At 42.0% G+C, this 23,965-nt stretch overlaps 1 protein-coding gene across 2 annotated transcripts in view; it reads left to right on the forward strand.

The window, feature by feature from the left end:
• Window positions 1-23,965, forward strand: part of csmd3b (CUB and Sushi multiple domains 3b) — a 715,228-nt gene that overhangs the window by 341,453 nt on the left and 349,810 nt on the right. For both annotated transcript variants that reach the window (XM_051664389.1, XM_051664390.1), the window contains exon 5: window positions 13,175-13,382. In XM_051664389.1, coding sequence (XP_051520349.1) covers window positions 13,175-13,382 — 208 coding nt within the window. The remainder of the gene's footprint in view (window positions 1-13,174; window positions 13,383-23,965) is intronic.

The raw sequence follows: 23,965 nt of genomic DNA on the forward strand, positions 1-23,965 counted from the left end.
AAAAAAAAGACAGTCACAGCATATTACATCACCTGTTTCTAACCTGTCTTTGGCCCTTTCTCTTAAACACTTGATTTTCTGTGTCCTTCACCTTTAAGACACGCCCACTGTTATAATTGGCGAACATCCTTAAAGAGCAAATGCCCTTCACACCATTTTAAGTGTGGAACTGTAATTTCCAAGAATGAAAGAATGAAAACTTGCAAGCTATTTACAAAATCCTCTGAAAGTACTCAGTCCAGGCATTGATATGAATATATGAACATATGTCACAATTTATGTAAAGCACAGAATCAAACTACAACAGCTGTTCGAATGAAATAACAATAGAAAACTGAACAAAATCATCACAGTGTTTCTCCCCAAAACATATCAGTCATACAAGATTTGGTGATAAAATAAACAGCTAAAATTGTCGAACACAAGCTGCGAATGTGAAGGGTTAATACATATTTATCAAGCTGTAAATAGAGTGTTATGAGATATGGTTGGCCTGGGGATTCCACTGTTTGATCTCTCAGCTTTAATACGCATCCCATGTCAGGAAACACGGGATGTTCGCCGGATTGGGAATCAATCTCAAACAATTCGCAAGTCAAACAGGGGAAGGGGTCTCCTTTGATAAATTCACTGCTTAAATACAGGAAAATGGGCATCCTGATGTATTAATTTCAGCCAAAATACAGGACACCATAGCTAATACAAGACAGATGAGAAAGCAGACAGCCTTACTACCATATACAGTACTTCAGTGTTGTTTTTCATTGCACTGCGTGTTCTGCCATATTTAAAAAATGTAATCTCAAATCAATATTTTGTGAGGAATTATGTTTTTCTTAGGTAAGTAACCATGTAATAAGCATGATCTGCTCTGCTTTGGAATCATGATCATGGTTTATTTAAAAAAAAAAAAAAAAAAAAAAAACAACAACAAAAACACTCACCGTTCAATTTCTTACATAGCAAACTAACACAGGCAGATGAAACATTAGAATTACACTTGTTACACACCGGCATTATTGTCATGTCCAATATTGTTGTCACTGCTACATCTCTCAATACAAGTTGCTTTGCAAAGCCTGAATCCTTGGTTCTCTGAAGAATTCATCCATGAATCCAAACATTTATTCCCAAATTACAGTAGCCACTCATTCCTAACGTTGGGATTCTTCAGAAGACTATGCAGAGATACAGATTTTCCACAGCCAGGAACATAACAACATCTTGGGACCTAACTTTACGCTTTTCACTGGGTAAAAGCAAACTACATTTACAATTGTGTCACTTTCAGTGTTGCAGTGTCCCAGCTGCTTTCTCTCTCTTTCAACTCACCAGATGCAACAATTAGGCCTACATATGTTGTGGAGGCTGGAACTATGCAAATGACACTACACTGTGTAGGTTTTACTGGTTGTTTAGATCAGTGTTACTATCAGAAATAATTAATAATTATTTCTTTAGTTATGAATTAATATTTAAATTATAATAATAATAGAATAATAGAAATTATAGAAGCTAACTCATTAAAACCTCACACGGCGCACCATTAAATGTAGTGTGCCACGTTCAGGAGCGGGTTTGGTTATTAGCAATATTTAATAATTATCAAAGATAATTATTAATTATTAAAAACAATAGAAAATTGATGAGAATCAATGTTAGCTTTTTTTATCCTTTAAATCAACAAATATCAAAGACAATCATTAATTATCAACATTGATGAAACATTGATTAAAATTAACACTAGCTTATTGATCCTTCAAATTCAACAATCATCAAAGATAATTATCAATTATCAAAAATCAATAGAATATTAATAAGGATTAATATCGCCGGGGCACCACCCTGGAATCAGGGACTAATAACCAGATAGTATAACAGTCTCAATATTCTTAGGAAAATCAACATCCGAAGAATATTGACCTTCGAAAAGTAACAATGAATGCTTGAATACGAGCACTGACATCCCCTGTCAGCATTTGACACAGGTATATGCAAAACAAACCAAAACACTTATCTTTGAAATATAACAAAGTTTATTTATGCAGTAATATCAATTAATAATCAATACAATGCAGTCAATAAACTTCCGACATACAACTACAGACTAAAAAGTGACATGATTAGATATGGTAACCAAAATAAGCCAGTTACACATGAGAGGAAGGTGTGTGTGTGTGTGTGTGTGTGTGAATGTGTGTGTGTGTGTGTGTGTGTGTGTGTTTGTGTATGTAAGGAGTGACACACACAAAATGGCGGACGTGACTCTCGTGGAGTGTACGTCACGCAAGATTTCCGGCCAGAGAATACGGCAGCGAATGTGGGCGTAGAGAAGCTGGTTAATGGCATCTGCCCATTACCGCGTGTCTCCGTTTGTACGATAACTTAGGGACAAAGCTGAGCTTTATCATGAAGTTATCTACTAGCCAAAAGTGTGTGCGAAAATGTTTGTGAGGGGTCGCGTGTATGTGTGTGGTTAGTACGAGAGAGAGAGAGAATAAAGTGGCGGCACCAAATCCGGTTTCGCAATCGTGGGAGAGAAAGCAACTGTTAGTTTATCACTCAGAGACGCAGTGGACGGCTCATAAACCATCTTTGGTTCTTTAATGGATAAACTCAGTGTGCCGGTCTCACCCGCGATGGCGAAAATACACAACAGTCCAATGTGGTTGGACTACAACACAGCAGATCTCATTTGTGATAACAGTACATTACAGTAATACCTTGAGTATTATTAGCAGCACTGAGAGGACTCGGCGGTCCCTAAACTGTACAAGCAATAACCTTGATACACAAGAATAACACACTATAATATTCTATCTCTGCCCAGACATAAACCTATTACTTGAATCGCATGAGGATGCAGGTAGAATGTGTTCATCTGTCGTTTGACTCCGACTCGGTTCCTCGAGGCTCGGGTGATGATGGGAGGCCGTTTCCTCGCTCTGTCGGCGGGTGGTACGGCTGCTGATTCTCGGCGGGCTCGCGGAGAAATCAGCGATGTCGACTTGATTGAAGAGGGAAGAGAAATCGTCATGGTTACTGGTGTAACCTCCGTTCCCTGATGGAGGGAACGAGACATTGGTGGTGATGTAGTGACACTAGCGGTCACTCTTGGGAGCCCGAGACACCTCTGGTCTTTGATAAAAGGCCAATGAAAATTGGCGAGTGGTATTTGCATGCCACTCCCCCAGACATACAGGTATAAAAGGAGCTGGTATGCAACCACTCATTCAGGTTTTACTACCCGCTGGCCATTTCAGCGGGTAGTTCAGCGTTGTGGCAGGAGGGACCAATGTCTCGTTCCCTCCATCAGGGAATGGAGGTTACACCAGTAACCATGACGTTCCCTATCTGTCACTCACTCGACGTTGGTGTCGATGTAGTGACACTAGGGGTCCCTATACAAAACGCCACAAGGCTGAACTGTGTTACGTGAACTGGTGGTGTGTGGTGGGCAGACTTGCTGTGTGTCTCATAGCCAGCACACCAGGTCGACATGTAACCTCCCCCAACATAGTTATGTTGAATGAGTGTTGAATGGCCCTTTTTGGGGACAAGTCGACTACCCAAAGATAGAGACAGGCTTAACCCAGCCATGGCCTCTTTTCCCCTTCTCTTTTTCCACTCCCTAAAAAAGAAGGGAGATTATCCGACTGGGCCGCCAGGTCTAGTCGGGGGGTGTCCCTCCCAAGGGGAGGACACCGCAGAGACCACACCTCGCCCCAAAAGAGGGGGGATATTTAAGTGGAAGAATATGTCACATGGTCTTTCCAACCATGTGGAGAGCCTTCAAGCTAGATCCTGCCCAATGGGGGAGGAGTTACTACAAACATGGAGACTGGGACAGAGGGGCTCTGCCCAAGGAAGACACAGTTTGCCAGCAGGGAAAAGAATTAGCGGAAGATATAGATCGCATGGGGTTAGCCTTACAGGGAACCACCACATGCGGAGCACCTACCCCAGAACCGGGCTCTTAGTTAGCGCGTGTACTGGGCCGGCAGTGAGTCTCTCCGAAAACTCGACTGCCACAGGGCTCGGAGGAGGTCAACCAGGGAACAAATTTTGTGAACACTACTGGGAATTAACGGTGCACGTCTTCAGCTCAAAAGGAGGTGGAAGGCGCTATGTGCAAGTGATACACTTGGCCGGCTATCCCGGGCTTATCCGCTTGTGTTGTGTGCCACTACCTGGGACGAAACCAGTTCCACCCGGAGGTTGTAGAACCTTGCAAAGGTGTTGGGTGTTGCCCAGCCCGCTGCTCTGCAAATGTCTGTTAGAGAGGCACCTCTGGCCAAGGCCCAAGAAGCCGCTACACCACGGGTAGAATGGGCTCGTAGCCCTACTAGGGGCGGCATGTTTTGGGCGAGATATGCCATAGTTATGGCATCAACGAGCCAGTGGGTGATCCTTTGCTTGGAGACAGCGCTTCCTTTCCGCTGTGCACCAAAAGCAGACAAAGAGCTGCTCAGAGATTCTAAAGCTCTGCGTGCAATCCAAATAGATGCGTAAAGCGCACGTCGGACACAGCGGCGACAGGGCTGGGTCTGCCTCCTCCTGGGGCAGCACTTGCAGGTTCACCACCTAGTCCCTAAAGAGGTGGTGGGAACCTTGGGCACATAGCCTGATCAGGGTCTCAGGATCACGTGAGAGTAACCTGGACCGAACTCCAGGCACGTTTCGCTGACAGAGAGCGCTTGCAGGTCACCTACCCTCTTGATGGAAGTGAGCGCAGTCAGAAGGGCAGTCTTCAAGGAGAGTGCCTTAAGCTCGGCTGACTGCAAAGGATCAAAGGGGGCTCTCTGTAGACCCTGAAGAACTACAGAGGTCCGATGAGGGAACGAGGCACAGCCTGGAGGGATTCAGCCTCCTGGCGCCTCTTAGGAACCTGATGATCAGGTCGTGCTTCCCTAAGGACTTACCGTCGACTGTGTCATGGTGTGCTGCTATGGCAGCAACGAACACCTTCAAAATGGAAGGGGACAGCCTCCCTTCCAAACTCTCTTGCAGGAAGGAAAGCACTGATCTGACTGCGCATCTCTGGGGGTCTTCCCGACGGGAAGAACACCACTTAGCGAACAGACGCCACTTAAAGGCATACAGGCATCTCATAGAGGGAGCCCTAGCCTGAGTGATCGTGTCTACCATCGCAGGTGGGAGACAGCTTAGGTCTTCCACGTCCCGTCCAGGGGCCAGACATGGAGATTCCAGAGGTCTGGGCGCGGGTGCCGGATGGTGCCCCTTCCCTGAGAAAGAAGGTCCTTCCTCAGGGGAATTTGCCAGGGGGGAGCTGTTGCAAGGAGCGTGAGGTCCGAGCACCACGTCTGGGCGGGCCAGTAGGGTGCTACCAGGATGACCTGCTCCTCGTCCTCCCTGACCTTGCACAGGGTCTGTGCAAGCAGGCTTACTGGGGGAAACGCATATTTGTGAATGCCAGGGGGCCAGCTGTGTGCCAGCGCATCTATGCCGAGGGAGGCCTCGGTCAGGGTGTACCAGAGCGGGCAGTGGGGAGGATTCTTGGGAGGCGAACAGGTGCACATGTGCCTGTCAAATCGACTCCAAATCAGCTGGACCACCTGAAGGTGGAGTCTCCACTCTCCTCTGAGGGTAACCTGTTGTGATGGTGCATCCGCCATAGTGTTGAGGTTGCCCGGGATGTGAGTGGCTTGCAGCGACTTTAGGTGCTGCTAACTCAAGAGGAGGAGAAGGCGGGCGAGTTGTGACATACAACGAGAGCGCAAACCACCTTGGTGGTTGACATATGCTACCGTTGTCATGTTGTCTGTCTGAACTAACATGTGCTTGCCCTGGATCAACGGCCAAAACCTCCACAGGGCGAGCAAAATTGCCAACAACTCGAGGCAGTTGATGTGCCAATGCAGTTGCGGACCAGTCCAGAGGCCGGCGGCTGCGTGCCCATTGCAAACAGCACCTCAGCCCGTTTTGGAGGTGTCTGTCGTGACCACGACGTGCCTGGGGACCAGTTCTAGAGGAACACCTGCCCATAGGAACGAGAGGTCGGTCCAAGGGCTGAAAAGATGGTGACAGACCAACGTGATGGCCACGCGGTGTGTCCCGTGGCGCCATGGCCGTCTCGGGACTCGAGTCTGGAGCCAGTGCTGAAGCGGCCTCATATGCATCAACCCGAGTGGGGTGGCCACCGCCGAGGATGCCATATGCCCCCGGAGCCTCTGTGCGCTCGTTCGTAAGGCACGCCGTCAAGGAGACTGAGTCCAACTCCAAACCGAGAAAAGAGATGCTCTGAACCGGGAGGAGCTTGCTCTTTTCCCAGTTGACCCGAAGCCCTAGTCGGCTGAGGTGTGAGAGCACCAGGTCCCTGTGTGCGCACAACACGTCTCGAGAGTGAGCTAGGATTAGCCAGTCATCGAGATAGTTGAGAACGCGAATGCCCACCTCCCTTAACGGGGCAAGGGCAGCCTCAGCGACCTTCGTAAAGATGCGAGGAGACAGGGACAGGCCGAAAGGAAGGACTTTGTACTGATACGCCTGACCCTCAAACACGAACCGCAGGAAGGGTCTGTGTCGAGGAAGGATCGAGGTGTGGAAGTACGCATCCTTCAGGTCTACCGCCGCGAACCAATCTTGATGCCGGGCGCTTGCCAGAATGCGTTTTCGCGTCAGCATCTTGAACGGGAGTCTGTGTAAAGCCTAGTTCAGAACTCGCAGGTCCAAGATTGGCCTCAACCCACTGCCTTTTTTCAGTACGATGAAGTAGGGGCTGAAAAAAAAACCCTTCTTCATCTCGGCTGGAGGGACAGTTTCTGTCGCGCCCTTCCGTAGGAGGGTAGCGATCTCTGCGCAAGGTAGCAGCGTTTTCATCTTTCACCAAGGTGAAGTGGACACCGCTGAACCTGGGTGGATGCCTGGCGAAGTGAATCGCGCAGCCGAGTTGGACGGTCCGGACCAGCCCTCGAGACGGATTGGAAAGCGCAAGCCATGCGTCCAAGTTCCGCGCAACGGGGACCAAAGGGACAACGTCATCGGATGTACCGGCAGGTGGGGCCTCGCGGCGGGGCAGAGCTCGAGGTCCTACACCATGTCATGGCCGTGCTGAGTCTAATGACAGTGAAGCACTTACCTGGCTCCTTGTGACCACCCCCAGAACAGCCTGGGACGGGTGAGGAAGAAGCCTCTCCTCGTGACCCGTGGAGACTGTCACATCGGGGGTGGATTTGTGCCACAGCTGGGCGCTCAGGGGTGGGAGACCGCCGCTGGAGCGCTAAACCTGCCAAATGGAGTGGTGGACGGTGGTCGTGATGACGGCCGTACACACCGGATACGTGACCAAGGGAACAAGGAAACCGCTCTTGCTGAGCTCTTGAGTACAGCAGCCACTTGGGCATGCAGTGCAATTAAATGCAAAAGGTAACAAAAAGATGAATATCTGCTTACCAGCTCCAGAGCAGCGGGTTTCGTTGTCCCTGGGTCGCCCGTCTCAAGGGCGCTTCGAAGCCTTTCATGGGTTCTGGGCAGCCGCAAGACGGGTGGCTTCTGCTTCCTGCGGTGGGCTCCACGCCGGGGCCGGGCCAATGGGGCGGGCTGTGGCAGAGCCGGTGCAGTCACCGCAGGGGGACGCCCTTGGCAATGAGTAGACGGGGTGCGGGATCTTAAGCCGCGCCGGGGCAGGATATGCCGGCTAGCATCCATCTACTGCTCTACCATTGAGAACTGCTGGGCAAAGTCCTTGACGGTGTCACCGAATAGGCCTGCCTGGGAAATGGGGGCAGCAAGGAATCATGTCTTGTCGGCCTCACCCTTCTCGACCAGGCTGAGCCAAAGGTTCCTTTAGCGCCTTGGCAGACTTAAAGGAGAGCCATGGCGTGCAGGGCGGAGGCGGCATGTCCAGCGGCACCGTAGGCCTTGGCCGTCAGAGATGACGTAAACCTACAGGCCTTGGACAGGGGCTTTGGGCACCCGCGCCAGGTGGCGGCGCTCTGCGTGCATAGGTGCACCACGAGTGCCTTTATCCACCGGGCATTGCCGAATAGCCCTTGGCCGCCCCACCATCGAGGGTAGTGAGGGCGGGGAAGCTGAAAAGATCAGGACCGGGCAGTAAAAAGTGCCTCCTGCGACCCTGTTCATGCACTTCCGGGAAGAAAGGAACGGGTACAGGGCGTGGCTTTGAGCGGTGCCACGAGCCAAGGAACCAATCACAGAGCCCCGAGGGTTCAGGGAAGAGCGGTGAAATCCACTCTAACCGACGCTCGCGGCTGTCCGGGAAAGCATGTCGTCATCTCCGCGTCAGCCTGTGACTGGGCAATCGACCCCGAAGGGAGGAGCCCAGCTGAGGCTTCCGACTGGACGAGCCTGCTCTCCGATGCTGCGCTCGAGAGCTCATCACTTTCGCGGGCTCCAAATAAGAGGTCGAACTCGCCGTGAGACAAGCTGGAGGACTCACCCGGAAGCCCGATCGGGGCAGACGAGCGTGCTGGGGAATAGGAGGTCTGCGGGGGGATACCCGGCGGAGGCGGTCCCACTGGGCTCCCCAAATCGCCCCCAGTGCTAGCCACGCTGGCCTCATACCCGTGGGTAAAAGGACCGAGGTGGAAGCCTTTGGGGTGGCTCGCTTTCTTACGAAGGCGAGCCGCGACCTTAACGTTGCCATGGACATATTCTCGCAATGAGAACATGACCATCCACGAATGCTGTCTCCGCGTGAGCAGTGCCCAGACACGAAAGACAGTGATCATGACCGTTAGAAGGCGAGAGATAACGAACACAACCAGGAATAACACACAATCGGAAAAGCATCTTTAAAAAGACACGTCTTTAAACAGACGTTCCGTGTGTGCACTCTTTTAGAGAAATATATACTCTTTTAGAGGGGAAAAATGCTCTTTCAGAAAATATACTCTCTAGTTTTTCTGCCAAAGTGCCCAGGGGCGTTCTCTGCAGTGCACCAGTGCAGAGTGGGGAGAAGCCGCCGAAATGCGCCGTCAGATCCAGCAGAGGTGAATGAACAGTAGTATTCAGCTCAATGAGCATGACCGTTCGGCTCCGAAGAGAAAATCTGAATGAGTGGTTGCATACCAGCTCCTTTTATACCCGTATGTCCGGGGGAGTGGCATGCAAATACCACTCGCCAATTTTCATTGGCCTTTTATCAAAGACCAGAGGTGTCTCGGGCTCCCAAGAGTGACCCCTAGTGTCACTACATCGACACCAACGTCGAGTGAGTGACAGATAGGGAACTTTTCTCTTCACTTCTGTAGGCAAACGGATGAAGATGCGGATTGCTCAGCGGTCTCCTTCGGATCCGTTAGAGTGTTCGGTGGAACACAGAGTAATCTCAACTCGGCCAGCGAGATGGAGATTGTATGGCCACAGTTTCAAGTCGGATGTTACTTCCTTTTGCCACGAGGCTACACCTGAGAGCAGCGATGCCGGTGAGCAAAGTTGCTGAAAGCAATGCCCGGAAGGGTCTCAGAGTTATTTCTACTCCTGATGACGTCATGGTTGAGGGCCGTTCTGTTGTGTGCCTCATCCAATAGGAGTTGAGAGTTCGATCCTTTAGTGAGCAAGGCTTCATGGGATATGTAGTCTGTTTTGGACTCCCTTTGTTTGATTTTGGCGCATTTTTTATCAGTAAGATTTATGACTGTTTGTGGGCCTCAGTCAGGTTTTACGACTGTGTTAGGCCTGCCTTTGTATTCTATCTAAATACACGAGGCCTAACAACTGTGATGTCACAATGTAGTTGATTTATGTAGTCGTTTTTACAGGGTGGAAAAAATAAATGCTCTTTTTGGAATGGAGAAGAAGCTCTGAGTACTAAAACTTACAGAAAATTTGATTCCTTGTGTCATGACCCCTTTAACATAATGTTAAAACAAAACTATGCATTTCTTTGGATTTTCAATCACTTTTCCATAACCCTTTTTATGACCTTTTAAAATCATTTTGATTCAGACTGACTTGTGAATGAAACATTCAAACCAATTTGTGAACTGTTTTGACTAATTAATTGAAAAGAAAATAATTAAAAGATTCACTTACAAATTAGACATACAAGATTATTTTATTTTATAATATTTTATTATTATTTTATTAATTATTTTAATTTGTTTTATTTGCTATTTGTGTAGCAATATCTAGCTCATAAAACATTTTAGAGCAGAGAAAAAAAATACACATTCAATTTAGAAATTTCTAAGAATCTTTTCTATGCCTTTTGAGATTTTATTAATTTCCATGACTTTTTCAGGTCTGGAAAACACAATTTATAATTCCCTGATATTTCCAGGTTTTCCATGTTTGTGGAAACTCTGATTTCTATGAACTCTTTCAAACCGAGTGCAAAATGTTATGCTGCAATGATCTGTCATTTATATTTTCAGAGACTTTGATGCAATTTTTATATTGTCCAGATGCTGAACAATTAATTTAGGTATCTAATTTGTTTCAGAGAATGACATTATTATTATTATTATTATTATTATTATTATTATTATTATTATTTCATTTTATTTTGAATTTCTGGCAGTTAGTCTTTTTGAACTCGGTGTGAATAGTCCATTGCAAGACAAAAATATTATTCTTAAATCCAACATACTTGGTACTTGTTCATGAATGTATCTACAAAGTGGCTATAGAGAGAGTTATTTTTTATTGTTGGTGAAGGACCAGTCATGCATAGATCTCAACTGTACATCTGACCTCATATTTTCATATAGTATAACTAGGTGCCTTTAACAATATGGATTATTTGAGGCCATATTGGCTGCATGCCCCTGAACAACTGCAGAATGAGCAAATGTGGGTTTTCCTTTTTGACCCTATGCATTATTATTCCATTTTGAATGAAATTCAGGGCTTGCTACTCAACATTTGAAGTGGGATTGACGGTGAGAGATGCATGGAAATGCAGAATTGATTTACAAATGACTGACACAAATATTTCCCTGAGGGAGTCTATCATAGCCCCACAGATCACAGGTCCACATTACAATGCAAATGTCAAGGCCGAGCTGGCTTAGTATCTATTCCCTTGTATCATTTAAGAACAAGCGATTCTGTCTGATTTTGTAAATTTTAACAATATTTTTGTGGGCTTATAAGTGTATACACAGTAGGCAACACACCAAAGGCTGCCCAAAAATGTACTATGTTAAGGATATTTTTAACATGGCCATAGGCATTAAGTAACAGTTCATTTACATACAATTATGAAATGTTTAAGACAGAGGGAGGCACACTCAGTGCAAACAAAGGGGAGAAATGCATTCTCTCACACATGCTTAAAAGCACACGAAAACATAGAAGCATACACACCTTTGACCAATTTGTCTCTCGAGTTCCTTTCATGTAATGGATTTTTTATGAGGCTGCCAATCACATGCTCAGTGACATTAATAATGTTGTGTTTGTGTTTGTGTGTGTGTGTGTGTGTGTGTGTGTGTGTGTGTGTGTGTGTGTGTGCGCGTTCGTGCATGCGTGTGTATGTGTGTGTGGTTTAGAAAAGAAACATCACAAATGAAACTGCTTTAATATCTCTAGTGTTTCTCCTTGACAGAAATTAGATTAAATGGAGAGCTAATTGATACATTCTCTTAAGTCTCCTGCTTCTTTCAATTTTCTCATGACAAAAAGACCCCAGTAATCTCACATGTCCCTTCTACAGTTTCAAAAGAAATTTCAACAATGTCACAAACTGTAATCAGATTTACCAAATACAAATGTTAAATTTTTTACCTTGGTCTGTTCGAATACTCGATTCTGATAACATTGATAACTTTTTACATAAGGAAAAAAAAAACAAGATACTTAAAAAAAAATAATATATATATATATATATATATATATATATATATATATATATATATATATATATATATATATGTATAAAATTGCTTTTTAGGAAAAAAAAGAGATATTACATCAAACGAATTCGTGATTTCATGCTAAAACATTTCTACACTCTAATGGCTTGGGAAAAGTATACAGTAATATCAATATTAATATCCAGATTGCCTTTATGTTTTTTGTTTGTTTGTTTATTGCAGTAATTAATTAATATAATGGATATAGGTTGGTTTATCTTTGATTTATGAAGGATGATATTAAGAAATGTAGAAGTTCACTTATCTCTTTCTTTGTGGGTGCATGTGTACTTCGTAGTAGCCTATATCTGCCTGTGAATGCATGGAATGTATACTGTATGTATGTTCTCAATGTACGCAAATATATGCGTGTTTGTGCATTGGCATGGCTTCTGCACTGGATATGTCAATGTGTCTCTTCCTAATTGTTTTAATGTACTCTCCCTGTTGCCATGATCTTTGCAACTGTTAGTATGTTTATATCCCAGCTAAAAGTGATACTCCAGCTCAGAGTATTGCTTTCTGTTTATTTATGTACACACTATATGTACGTCCATGGCATGGCCCAGTGTCATGACTGCATGTACATATGAGTGGATGCTTGTTTTGTATAAATTATTTTTATATAATTTATCATGTTTGCACAGAATAGTCCATGTGTCTTTATCTGTACATAGTTCTATTACATCTCGATTTCAAAAAGACTAAATTACAATTTGCGATTGGTATATTCAAAAGATTGCTGTCAATTTGAATTGGAGACCTATTAACAGAAGGGACCAGAGCTGAGCTCTGAGTCTATGTTGAAATGCAGCTGGGACCTTGTTTTTTTTTTTTTTTTTTTTTTTTTCTGAAAGCCTTGTATTGACGGAGCCCATTTAAAATCCGAGACGAGAGAGGGCCACTACTTCAAAAGCTCCCTGGAAGAGCCACTACCTCTCTAAAACATGATAAAAGGAATCATGGGACACCCTTAAAGTGAACCTGTTTAGAAAGCTGTGTGTCCTGGATTAATTGACAGTGCATGACATGGCTCTCTTATAAACCTAATATATATAAAAAATAAAAATAAAAATAAAAATAACAGAAAGCTTAGCTTTAAACAATGGGCTGGTCAAATCCTTAACATAAATTGGCTCACAATGTATATATGCGTATATATATATATATATATATGTGTGTGTGTAAAATATATACAATAATTTGGCATGCAAATTTAAGTGGCCTCAATTTAATCCAAAAGGCTCAGCTGTCATTTTCTGCTGTATACATACAGTATGTAAAGAAATTAAAGGCCGATTCCTAACAGAAATCTTTTCGTGTTTGATTGACAGCTGAGGACACATGTGGTGATACTCTGAGGGGTTCAAGTGGCATCATTTCAAGTCCCAATTTCCCAAGTGAATATTACAATAGTGTGGACTGTACATGGACCATACTTGCTGATCCCGGAGACACCATCTCCATCATTTTTACAGACTTCCAGACGGAGGAAAAGTATGACTACTTGGAGGTGGAGGGGTCCGAGCCGCCGACAATATGGTGAGTCCAAATGCCTTGCACGCTGGTTTTCATGGTTTCCATGGCCATTCGTCTTGTGTTGTTTTGTTGAACGCAAATTGTAGCAGTTAAACTCCCTGTCAAATATTTGGTTAATCCCATTGACATTTTAAATAAGTCATTGCCCCATCCGTGGTCTCACCTTTGTAACAAAATGTTGTCAAACGTGCAAAATGGGTCTCATTTGCTTAACAACTGCATTATTGCATGTTTTAAAAGGGATAGTACACTGAACAATGACAATTATGTCATTATTTTCTCACGTTCATTTAGTATGAATTTCTTTTTACCAAGGAACACAAAAGGAGATTTTAGGCAGAATGATAGCTTCAATCACCATTCACTTTCATTGAATGGAAAGAATATGCAGTGAAAGTGAATGGTGACTTCCCTCAGGAATAACACAAGGGTGAGTAAACGATGACAGAATTTTCATTTTGGGGTGAACTGTCCCTTTAACAGCAAGCGATACAGTGTTATTGTCATGCTTGTGCTTCACGTGTTTTGAGCTGTAATTTGTGGAAGCAATCATTAGTCATACTGGAAGCATCTATTATTGCCTAATGGCTATGTCATCATCAGTTTTGGGAATAATGCGTTAAAAGTAACACATTACATAATCAGATTGCTTTTTTGAGTAACGAGTAAAGTAACACAATGTGTTTTTTTTGTATTTTAGACCATAATATCTGAGATATTTAAAAAAAAAATAAAGTAACATGTTGCTTTTTTACACCTCTACTTTCCCTGTATTGCAAGAATTCAGGAGTAAAAGTGTGAAAACTTCAGCGAGGAGATGTAGTGCATGATGGGCATTGTAGTTGTATAGAGTGTGAGGCCAGAAACTATTTAGCAAAGAAGAGTCACTTCTATTTAAATGAATGGGAGAAATTGGAATGCCCAACCAACAAGCTCTAGCACCCAACAGTCAATGGATGTAGAAAGGAAGTCCAACCTTGCAGGTAAAAGAGCCAATCACCTTTAAGATACAGACATCGCCTGTCAATCAACTTGCTAATGCACATGCGCATTAGCTGTACAAGCCGGGAAAATTGCATGTTTTAGCGTAATATAAGGTCAACATTCGGTTGAGTGAAACATGATTGATTCATGTGTTAATACACACTACATTAAAAAAATCTGTAAACGCGATTAGGCAGAGGGATTATAAGACAAGTCTTCCACTGGCCATGACATGATACACAGGGTGAAATACTTGACTTATGCAGCCAAACTGCTCCGTGTTACAGCTCCCCATAACTGGGAGAATGGGATGAGAAAAGCTGACTCTAGATCAGTAGCTCCGAGCAACGTTCTACATCGATTGTGTACGCAGAGAAAATGTCTTAGTTTCTAAAAAAATTCCACATTTTTGTTTTATTATAAACAAATAGTTTGATGAAACTAATCGTTTTTTTATGACATTTTGGTAGCATTAAAAACAATTCCATTCCAGTTGTATCAACATGCGCATTTGAAGTTGTATGCAAACAACCAGTGGCATCTGTATGCACCATGGATCAACACAAAACAAGCTTGCACTGAGATGATTTAAGTGAAAAAGATTATTTTATTATCAGACACATTCCTTGAACATGTTAGGCTGGCATTCCCCACTGAATTTAATCCTGACTTTTGAAAAACATCTTAAGAGTACTCTGACATTGTTGATGGGCACAGTACATGATGACATACACTGGCGTACAGATTTTGCTGTTTCCGAAGAAAATTTATACTTTATTTCACCAAATGGGCATTCAACTGGTCACAAAGTATAGTCAGGACATTACTGATGTAAAAAAACAGCACCATCACTATTTGAAAAAAGTCATTTTTGATCAAATCTAGACAGGCCCCATTTCCAGCAGCCATCACTTCAACACCTTATCCTTGAGTAATCATGCTAAATTGCTAATTTTGTACTAGAAAATCACTTTTTATTATATTATATCAAACACAGTTGAAAGCTATTTGGTTCGTTAAATGAAGCTTAACATTGTCTTTGTTTTTGGGTTGCCACAGTTTGCAATAAACTGGCATGTCTTAAGGTCAATATTAGGTCAAAAATGGCCAAAAAGAAACAGATTTCTCTAGAAACTCGTCAGTCAATCATTGTTTTGAGAAATGAAGGCTATACAATGCTTGAAATTGCCAAAAAACTGAAGATTTCATACAAAGGTGTACACTACAGTCTTCAAAGACAAAGGACAACTGGCTCTAACAAGGACAGAAAGAGATGTGGAAGGTCAGATGTACAACTAAACAAGAGGATAAGTACATCAGAGTCTCTAGTTTGAGAAATAGACGCCTCACATGTCCTCAGCTGACAGCTTCATTGAATTCTACCCGCTCAACACCAGTTTCATGTACAACTATAAAGAGAAAACTCAGGAGTACAGGCCTTATGGGAAGAATTGCAAAGAAAAAGCCTCTTTTGAAACAGAAAAACAAAAAGAAAAGGTTAAAGTGGGCAAAGAAACACAGACATTTGGATAATTGGAAAAGAGTGTTATAGATCTTAACCCCATTGAGCATTTGTGGGATCAGCTAGACTTTAAGGTGCATGAGAAGTGCCCGACAAGACAGCCATATCTATGGGAAGTGCTACATGAAGCGTTGGGTGAAATGTCACTTGAGTGGACAAACTGACATCTAGAATGCCAAGGATCTGGCATGTGGAGGATTTTTTGATGAGAACACTTTGAAGTAGTTTAAAAGTGTTCTTAGAAAAAAGTATTTTTATAATAGTAATGTTTCATGTTATTAATGTCCTGACTATACATTGTGATCAGTTGAATGCCACTTTGGTGAATAAAAGTACCAATTTCTTTCCATAAGAGCAAAATCTGTGCATTATTCCAAACTTTTGGCCGCCAGTGTATATGATGCAGGTTCAAGTGTTGGACTTTGCTGCTTTAGGTAAGACAGTGGTTATTCTTCATTATTCATATTGGCTGTCATATTGATGGAAAAACAAATCATATTCATATTCATGTCATTGATTCTTTATTATAAATATTATGTGAGGACCTACTTTCTAAATATGTGTTTGTTTACTATGTTGTTTTGACATGAGTGTTATACAGTAGCTAGCATGACCTGTAATGTCTCCTGTATGCAATGCATGGCTTATTTGTATGGAATGCATAGCATAGCAGAAGAGAAAGTCGTTGTGAGAAAAAAGTAACGCAAACATAACGCAAATGTAACGTAATGCTTTACTTTCCATAATTTTTTTTTTTGTTTTTTTTTTTTTGTTTAATGAATTAAGTTACTTTTTAAGGAGTAACATGATATTCTAACGAGTTACTTTTAAAAGTAACATTACCCAACACTGGTCATCATAATATTTCACCTCTGCAGTTTATTGACTGTGCTCAAATTAGTCTATTGATTTACTCCCTCCAGCCTTATCAACCCGTTTGCTTGTGATGATAGATAAAAGATGGGTAATTATTACCACATTTTTTTTTCTCCTCCATACACCATGCTATATTTGTTAAAAGGGAAAATCTATTGCATACTTACAGTCCTATCAGCTCTTAGAGGAAATTAACATGAGTATTGATCACCCTAAATGCTCTTCCTCTTCACTTTGTGATAAATTCAACTCGAGCCAAGTTTTTAATTACATCTAATTTGGAAAGTATGGTTTTGAGATCCGTCAGTGTTATTTAGCAGTGGATGAACATTGGAAAGTTGCCATGTTCCAAGTTTTCCCCATGCATAATTAGTTAAGTGCTCGTAAGATTTCCTATGTTGTAAGGCAAGGGTAGGGTGGTATGTGGTTTCAGGCACACTGCAGTGACATGTTAACACATTGTTTACAGTGATTTATTCAAGACAATATATTAGCAGCAAGCGATGGGATGTCAGAGTGTTTTTAAACAAAGCCTGAGAGTCTGATTTGAATATGCATGTTATGTAGATGAGCCGGTCCTTCTCCAGTTCTGATTGCTGCTTAAACAAAGCAAGGCGGACATCTGAGGGTGCTGATACATGTAGATGTGAATCCAAAGAGCTTCGCTGCTCCATGTTTGCACTGTTCATTCATCCGAGACCCGATCTAGAAATAAACCTGCCTCATCACTTAATCATCTATGGCGTTGCGCATTAATCTGTCTTGTGTATAATTAATTTGTTTTGCAAAATTGTGCTTAGCTGACCTTTTTGTGAATTCGGATTAGATGACTGCACCCCTCACCTCATTGTGTTAACTACTAGTAATGCCAAATTCATTTACGCAGTGTCCTGACGTCTGTTTCACGCAGTTCTGGGTCACTGCCATTCAATGATTACCTCTTATTGGATTAGTCAAAGCCTGGAGACAGTGGGAACTCCTAAAAAAAGAACCACAGGTAGCCCAAAGTGCTCCGGTAATGCGTAATTGATGTCTTTAATAAAGGATGAGCTTCACTTTCTCTGCTGCAGTCTTGGTGTCTTCTGATTGGCCAGGTTGCCCTGGTTATTTACTGGAGTGTCCTAGTTGGTTTGTGCTTCAAGTACCTCTGCATTTTGGGCAGGTCGCCCTGACAGTCAGCTGCTGTTACCCAGAGTGCAGGGTTAAAGCGAACTTAGGGCGGGTGTGCTGGAAAATTAAAATGATAGATATAAATATGGTAATTGTTTGGGTTATTTTGCACCTGTTTTATGAAGGCAGACAAATAGATAATTGTAGTTTAAAAGCATGTGCTTTGTAACAGGTTACATTTAAAATGCTTTATAATATTTTTTTCTCGTGCACACTTTTGTCTTTTTTTTTTAAAAATAACATTTTATGATTATTTGCTGTTAACCGTCTATTATTCCTGTTGTAAATGGTGTAGGATGACTTATTACTTATTACGCGTTCGTTTTTATTCCCCATTTTAATCTGTGCCAGTCATAACAAAAAGAAAAACATTAAAGCAAAGATGACAAACCACATTTTTTTGTTACATTTTATCTAGCATTTTAGTAAAGTTATCTAGTTCAAACTAAAGAACACAATGAAGATTTTACCAAAATACTCACAATTTACTCTGTCAATTTTGTACATTGACTAAGAAAATGTTTATTGGAAAGCATGCCACACTCTGTGATAACTGGGTGATAACAGGACAGGATCTGGAATAGTATTAATTCATTTCAGGCCCGTAAGATATACTGTAGGAACCATTTTTGAAACCATGAGTGAAATTGCCTATATTTTGTAAGTTTTGTAAGTTAATACAAATTTGTCAATTACAGATGATATTATCAGCATAACATTGGGATTTTCCATATAAAATCAACCACATTTCAGAAAAAGGCTCTCAGTGTGGCTCCCTGCATAAATTGTTAATAACCAGTAGTCAAAAACCAAATGTCGAAAACCAACATATTCTGTTGAAACTATGAATTTACTTTTATTTATTAACATAAAAACAATAATGTCAAAATCTCAATTTTCAAGAGTCTAGTTATACACTATTATTAAGAAGGACTATCGGCTTACCATTACTCATACCCTTGAGATGCTGAACATTATCATAAGGCATGTATTGCTGGCATAATATGTTTATTTCTCCATTCTCAATTTCTTCTCCATCTCCCTCAGAGATAAGTTCCTCTAAGCATCAACTAATAGCTCTGGAACATCATTATTTCTTTTCTGGATCCATCACCAGGTTCTTTAGAGGGCCACACTCCACTGCTTGGCTTATGATGTTGCTCTGACAGTTTCAGAGCAGCTCAGTCACTAGAGTACAGATAGCATGAGCAGCTCTTGGTCTGCGAGCTCATCCAACCTGTCAACGTTTCAGAAATTATGTCAGTTCCAAGCCCGCTGCATGACTCGGAATGCAACAAGAATGATTAGATCCAGTGTTGTTGTGATTGAAGCTAGAATGCGACAGTTTGGCTGCTACAAACTTGTTGTATGTACCTGTGTATCATTTTCCTCAACGTTTTATCCGCTGTAGCTGCCAAAATACAAATTTAGAATTTATACATCTGAGAGCTTAAAGTGAAAAAATAAAATTAAAAAATTAGCTCAACTAAGTGACTGCTTACCAGAAATAGATATTTCTCACAGGCATTCAAAATCAAGGCCTGAAAACTCTGGCTTTGCTCAAGATGGAAGAGGAATGAGCCATTTCTCACCAGGGAGACACTATGCCCAGACAGCCGGATTAGCTCCCGACAACTGCTCATTACCTCCCATCACAATTTATCCTCTACTCTTATTGGGGCTGATTGGATTAGATCACTTTTGTCCCCTTCCATTACTCATGGGAAGGCAGTATAATGACAATATTTAGAAAGGTTAAGGCAGCCTCTTTTTACTTTTTATTGCACTATGGGAGTCCATTGCATTGTTGTCATTGGCTACATCCACACAGTCAGTGTTTGGAATTCACAGCTGTATTTACAAACTGGTGTGCCTCTTAAATTATCCTGTATATACAACAGCAGACTGAAGCAGAAATATTCAGAACGCTAAAATCGCTTACAGCACCTTTAACGTTAGTGATTGAAAGCAAAAAGGCAACAGACAATTATAAATCTACATCATATACTCTTCCTTTTCATCCCCCAGGCTGTGTTGTTAAGCCTGTATGTAATAACTCAGTTTATTTATCTGAAATGGGGGTTTAAATGAGCTATGGCAGATTGTGTTTTCAAGGTGAAGGCTATTGTGAGCCTTATTGTTTTTGTACTAAGAAGATGTTGTTTGCTGAATATTTACCTTAACATATGAAAAAAGTATTTTTCCAAGATTCTGCATTTTCACAAAGATTTGACCTAGTTGTTTTGCTGATAGCAAAGGATGTGACCTAAAAGTGAAAGAAGGGTTTTCAGGTTTAGATATGCAAATCATTCCTGACATACACGCAGTCACCTACACAGACACACACACCAGGGATGGCTTTAGGGTCAGTGGAAATTTAGGACTTATCCAAGATTCGTGTAAGCCATGTTTTGATTAAATATTTGAAAATGATACACTTTGCGGGAAGCTCAGCGAGTATTGACGCTGACTACCACCCCTGGAGTCGCGAGTTTGAATCCAGGGCGTGCTGAGTGACTCCAACCAGGTCTCCTAAGCAACCAAATTGGCCCGGTTGCTAGGGAGGGTAGAGCCACATGGGGTAACCTCCTTGTGGTCACTATAATGTGTGGTTCTCGCTCTCGTGGGGCGTGTGGTGAGTTGTGTGTGGATGCCGCGGAGAATAGTGTGAAGCCTCCACACTCGCTATGTCTCTGTGGTAACGCGCTCAACAAGCCACGTTATAAGATGTGCGGATTGCCGGTCTCAGACATGGAGGCAACTGAGATTCATCCTCCGCCACCCGGATTGAGGCAAGTCACTATGCCAGCACAAGGACTTAAAACGCATTGGGAGTGAAGAAAAAAAGAAAATGATACATTTTTGTATATACTTCTTAATAAATGTTCAAATGGTAGGCTGCATATGCAAGGAATCATTTTTGTGAAGGAAATCTTTGAATTTTGCTAGAGAAGCTAAAAGGATTCCACTTACCTTAGTCTCAGCCTCAGACACGTCCCACAGATCAGAAGTAGGGTGGTTTTCTCATTGCATGTACTGGAAATTAATAGGTGTAACTCCTACTGGTAGAATTTAGTAGGATGTTACAGTGAGTGCCTCTTTGAAAATATAGTTGCTGGATATGTCAAAGTTTACAAGGTTCATGGCATTCATGTCTTAATAAAAGTTTTGCAAGAACCACAAGTGGAAAGACTTGTGTCTTTAAGTTTGCAAATTCCTCTAGCGGAACTTTATATTCCAATTTGTCCTTTAAGAAATCTCTCTGAAATATTCAGTACTTATTATATCTGAATAGAAGGACACTCCAAAAGTCCCCCCCCGCCCCCCACCCCGCCATCAAAAAAGGCTTGTAAGAAACACTGCAGTCTCCCTAGAAATCTCCTAATTGTAAGCATTACTGAAAGTGACACTTACACAATTTTTTACAACAGTTCTATAAACAATAAGTTAATATTATGTAACTTGGATTTTAGACAATATGAACAGTTATTTGTCTATTTTGTCCTTTCCTTCACTATCTGAAATATTTCCACACTAAATATCAGCAGTCTTGGAATGCCACTTGCCCAATCAGATTAGAGGACCTCAACTAACCATTGTGTAAGAAGCTATATAGATGCTCCTTATGTCCTAGATGCTTAAATATACATATTTATCTCTTGACATGAGCTTCAAATAAATATGATCATTTAATTATAATCCATTAAGAAAATGTCATTGAGAAGCTGTTCCATTTGTAATAGACTAGCACAAAAAGGTGCTTTTAATATAATTTGTGCTTTTCTTCATTTTCTTGCCAAAGGCTTAACTACAAGGTGGGTGGGGGGACTAAAGTGAATTGAACATCAACTGAGAGTCATGCTATGCATTCCAGGTTCCAATAAATTTTGCTGGCACACTAACTGATGTTCACTTCTGGGAAATCTACAGCAGCCGGACAGAAGCAGCATTCTGAGCAGGAAGTGCCTTAAGTGTGACCTTGAGCTATATGTAATTTAGAATCACTCAGCATGCCATCATTTGCACAAAATTACACAAGCGCAAAGATGAAATTATGTGCATGAGGTTTATCGAGGGTCAGATATTCACTGGAACAAAAAATGCAACCAAAAGTGATAATAAAAAATTCCCCAGATATTTAAAGACAAATATATGCATGCGTATTTTTAATGATAATGGAACAAATATTTTGGCGACTCATCTTGTACTATGCATTTTTTTTTTTTTTTTTCACAGAATATCAAGTAGCAAATAGTTATAAAATAGCTGTAGTGTCCTTCCTAAAATCACAGTACCTTCAAATAAACCTCAAATGAGCTATAACCCATTAAAGCTGGCCTTCTCCTCCACTACTTTGAGAAAGTGAGCAGAGTTTGTGGAGCTCAAAGTTGTGACATTCTGTGGGTCGGGATGGCCAGCACGAGGGCATTTATCAGTGGCTCCACAGACCTCAGGCAGCTCAGAGAGCAGCCAGCCTAAAGTGGAGGTGGCAGACAACCAGAGGCTGTCAGCTTTGCCAAGTGAGAGATAAGAAGCTCGGACAGCAGTAGCTTGGCATGAGCTGTAGTGTTCTGGAGCATCACAGTCCTTCAGAATGGGTCTTCCAGAGCAATTCCTGCCAAGTCTCCATCACGCTTAGTCATTGTAGTCAGGTGGGATCCTTGCTAATCCGGCTAGTGATCCCACTCGTTCTGTACCTCGGACCCCCCTTGAGGGCTTAGTGGTCTAAGGCCTGTTTGCAGGTGCATTTGTACAGGAGCTGAGACAATTAGTGTGGAGCTAACGGCTCTTTAAGAGGGCTTTGGACTGTGCATACCTTCCCTGAGTGCTTTATCTTTAGCACTCTTTTTTAAGAAAGCCAGGTGTTTTAAACTGTAAGTTCTGTGGGTGATGCAATAGAGCATGTATGGATAAATACCTGATATGTTTAGCTTACTTTAGCTATTCTATAACTCGACATTACTGTATTTTATTGCTACTTCTACATCAGTGGTTCTCAAGTGGTGGGTTGTGAGCCAAACATGGGTCGCATGTCTATTCTGATGTGCAAATAATATTGCATAAAAAGATCTGCAAAGACTATGATTTTGTCGCACTGAAATGTTTATGCTTTTATGTTAATGGCTGTACATTTCTCTTATTCAGCAGTCTACTATAATTTTTTGTCTATTGTTTGTTCCATGTGTTAGGGAGAAAAAAATTACACATCTGGTTATATACAGTATTTAGTGTATAAAATTGCAAATGTTCAGTTTCAGGATATGTCATGATATTAATAATTTTGTTAGGCTTCTGCAGTTCATGGTTATATTAATATCTTTCAATGTTTTAAGGACATTTGTGTTTACTTTTGTATGATTATGGTATGTGTTGGGTCGCCATTTAATGTCCAATGTAAAATTTTGGTTCGGGAGCAAAACCAGTTGAGAACCACTGTCTAGATTTCTTCAATGAGTGCTTTAGATGTTTAGCTAGGGGCAGGCATTGTTTTATAATGCAATTTTCAGTTGTAGTTTGGTGAAGAATGTTGTCCTTAGAATTGAACATTTATTATGCAGCCAAGTTCAAAGTATTTGCTGATATCAGACATAGTCCTTTGCACTTCTTCATCTCGTGAATGTGTAAACAGGCTGTTTTACCTCAGAGAATAACTTTATTTTCATATGTGCTGCATAGCCACAAGCAGAAATCTCTGAAATTCTAATATCAGCTCATTGATTCATATCTCTTTAGCCATAGGCAGCTGTGCATGCCACAATGTGGAAGGAATTTCATTTTGGGCTGTGCAATAGAGCCAAAATGGCTGCCAGTCTCAACTGAAAGTGTCTAAAAAGCAGGAGCAGTCTGAACGGACATCACAGTCCATCTCTTTTACAGTAGGCTACATGTTTTAGTGTGTGTCCAAAATGAAGAGGAGTGAAGATCTGCATTTGATTTATCTTCTGGATCTTCTCTTTCTCTTGCTCAAGGACATTTTATGCGTAGAGTTCCTTCCCCAGGGAAATTTACATTCAGGGTTTTTGAATACTGCTTC

Source organism: Myxocyprinus asiaticus, chromosome 30 (genome assembly GCF_019703515.2).
Source record: "Myxocyprinus asiaticus isolate MX2 ecotype Aquarium Trade chromosome 30, UBuf_Myxa_2, whole genome shotgun sequence".
NCBI lineage: Eukaryota > Metazoa > Chordata > Actinopteri > Cypriniformes > Catostomidae > Myxocyprinus > Myxocyprinus asiaticus.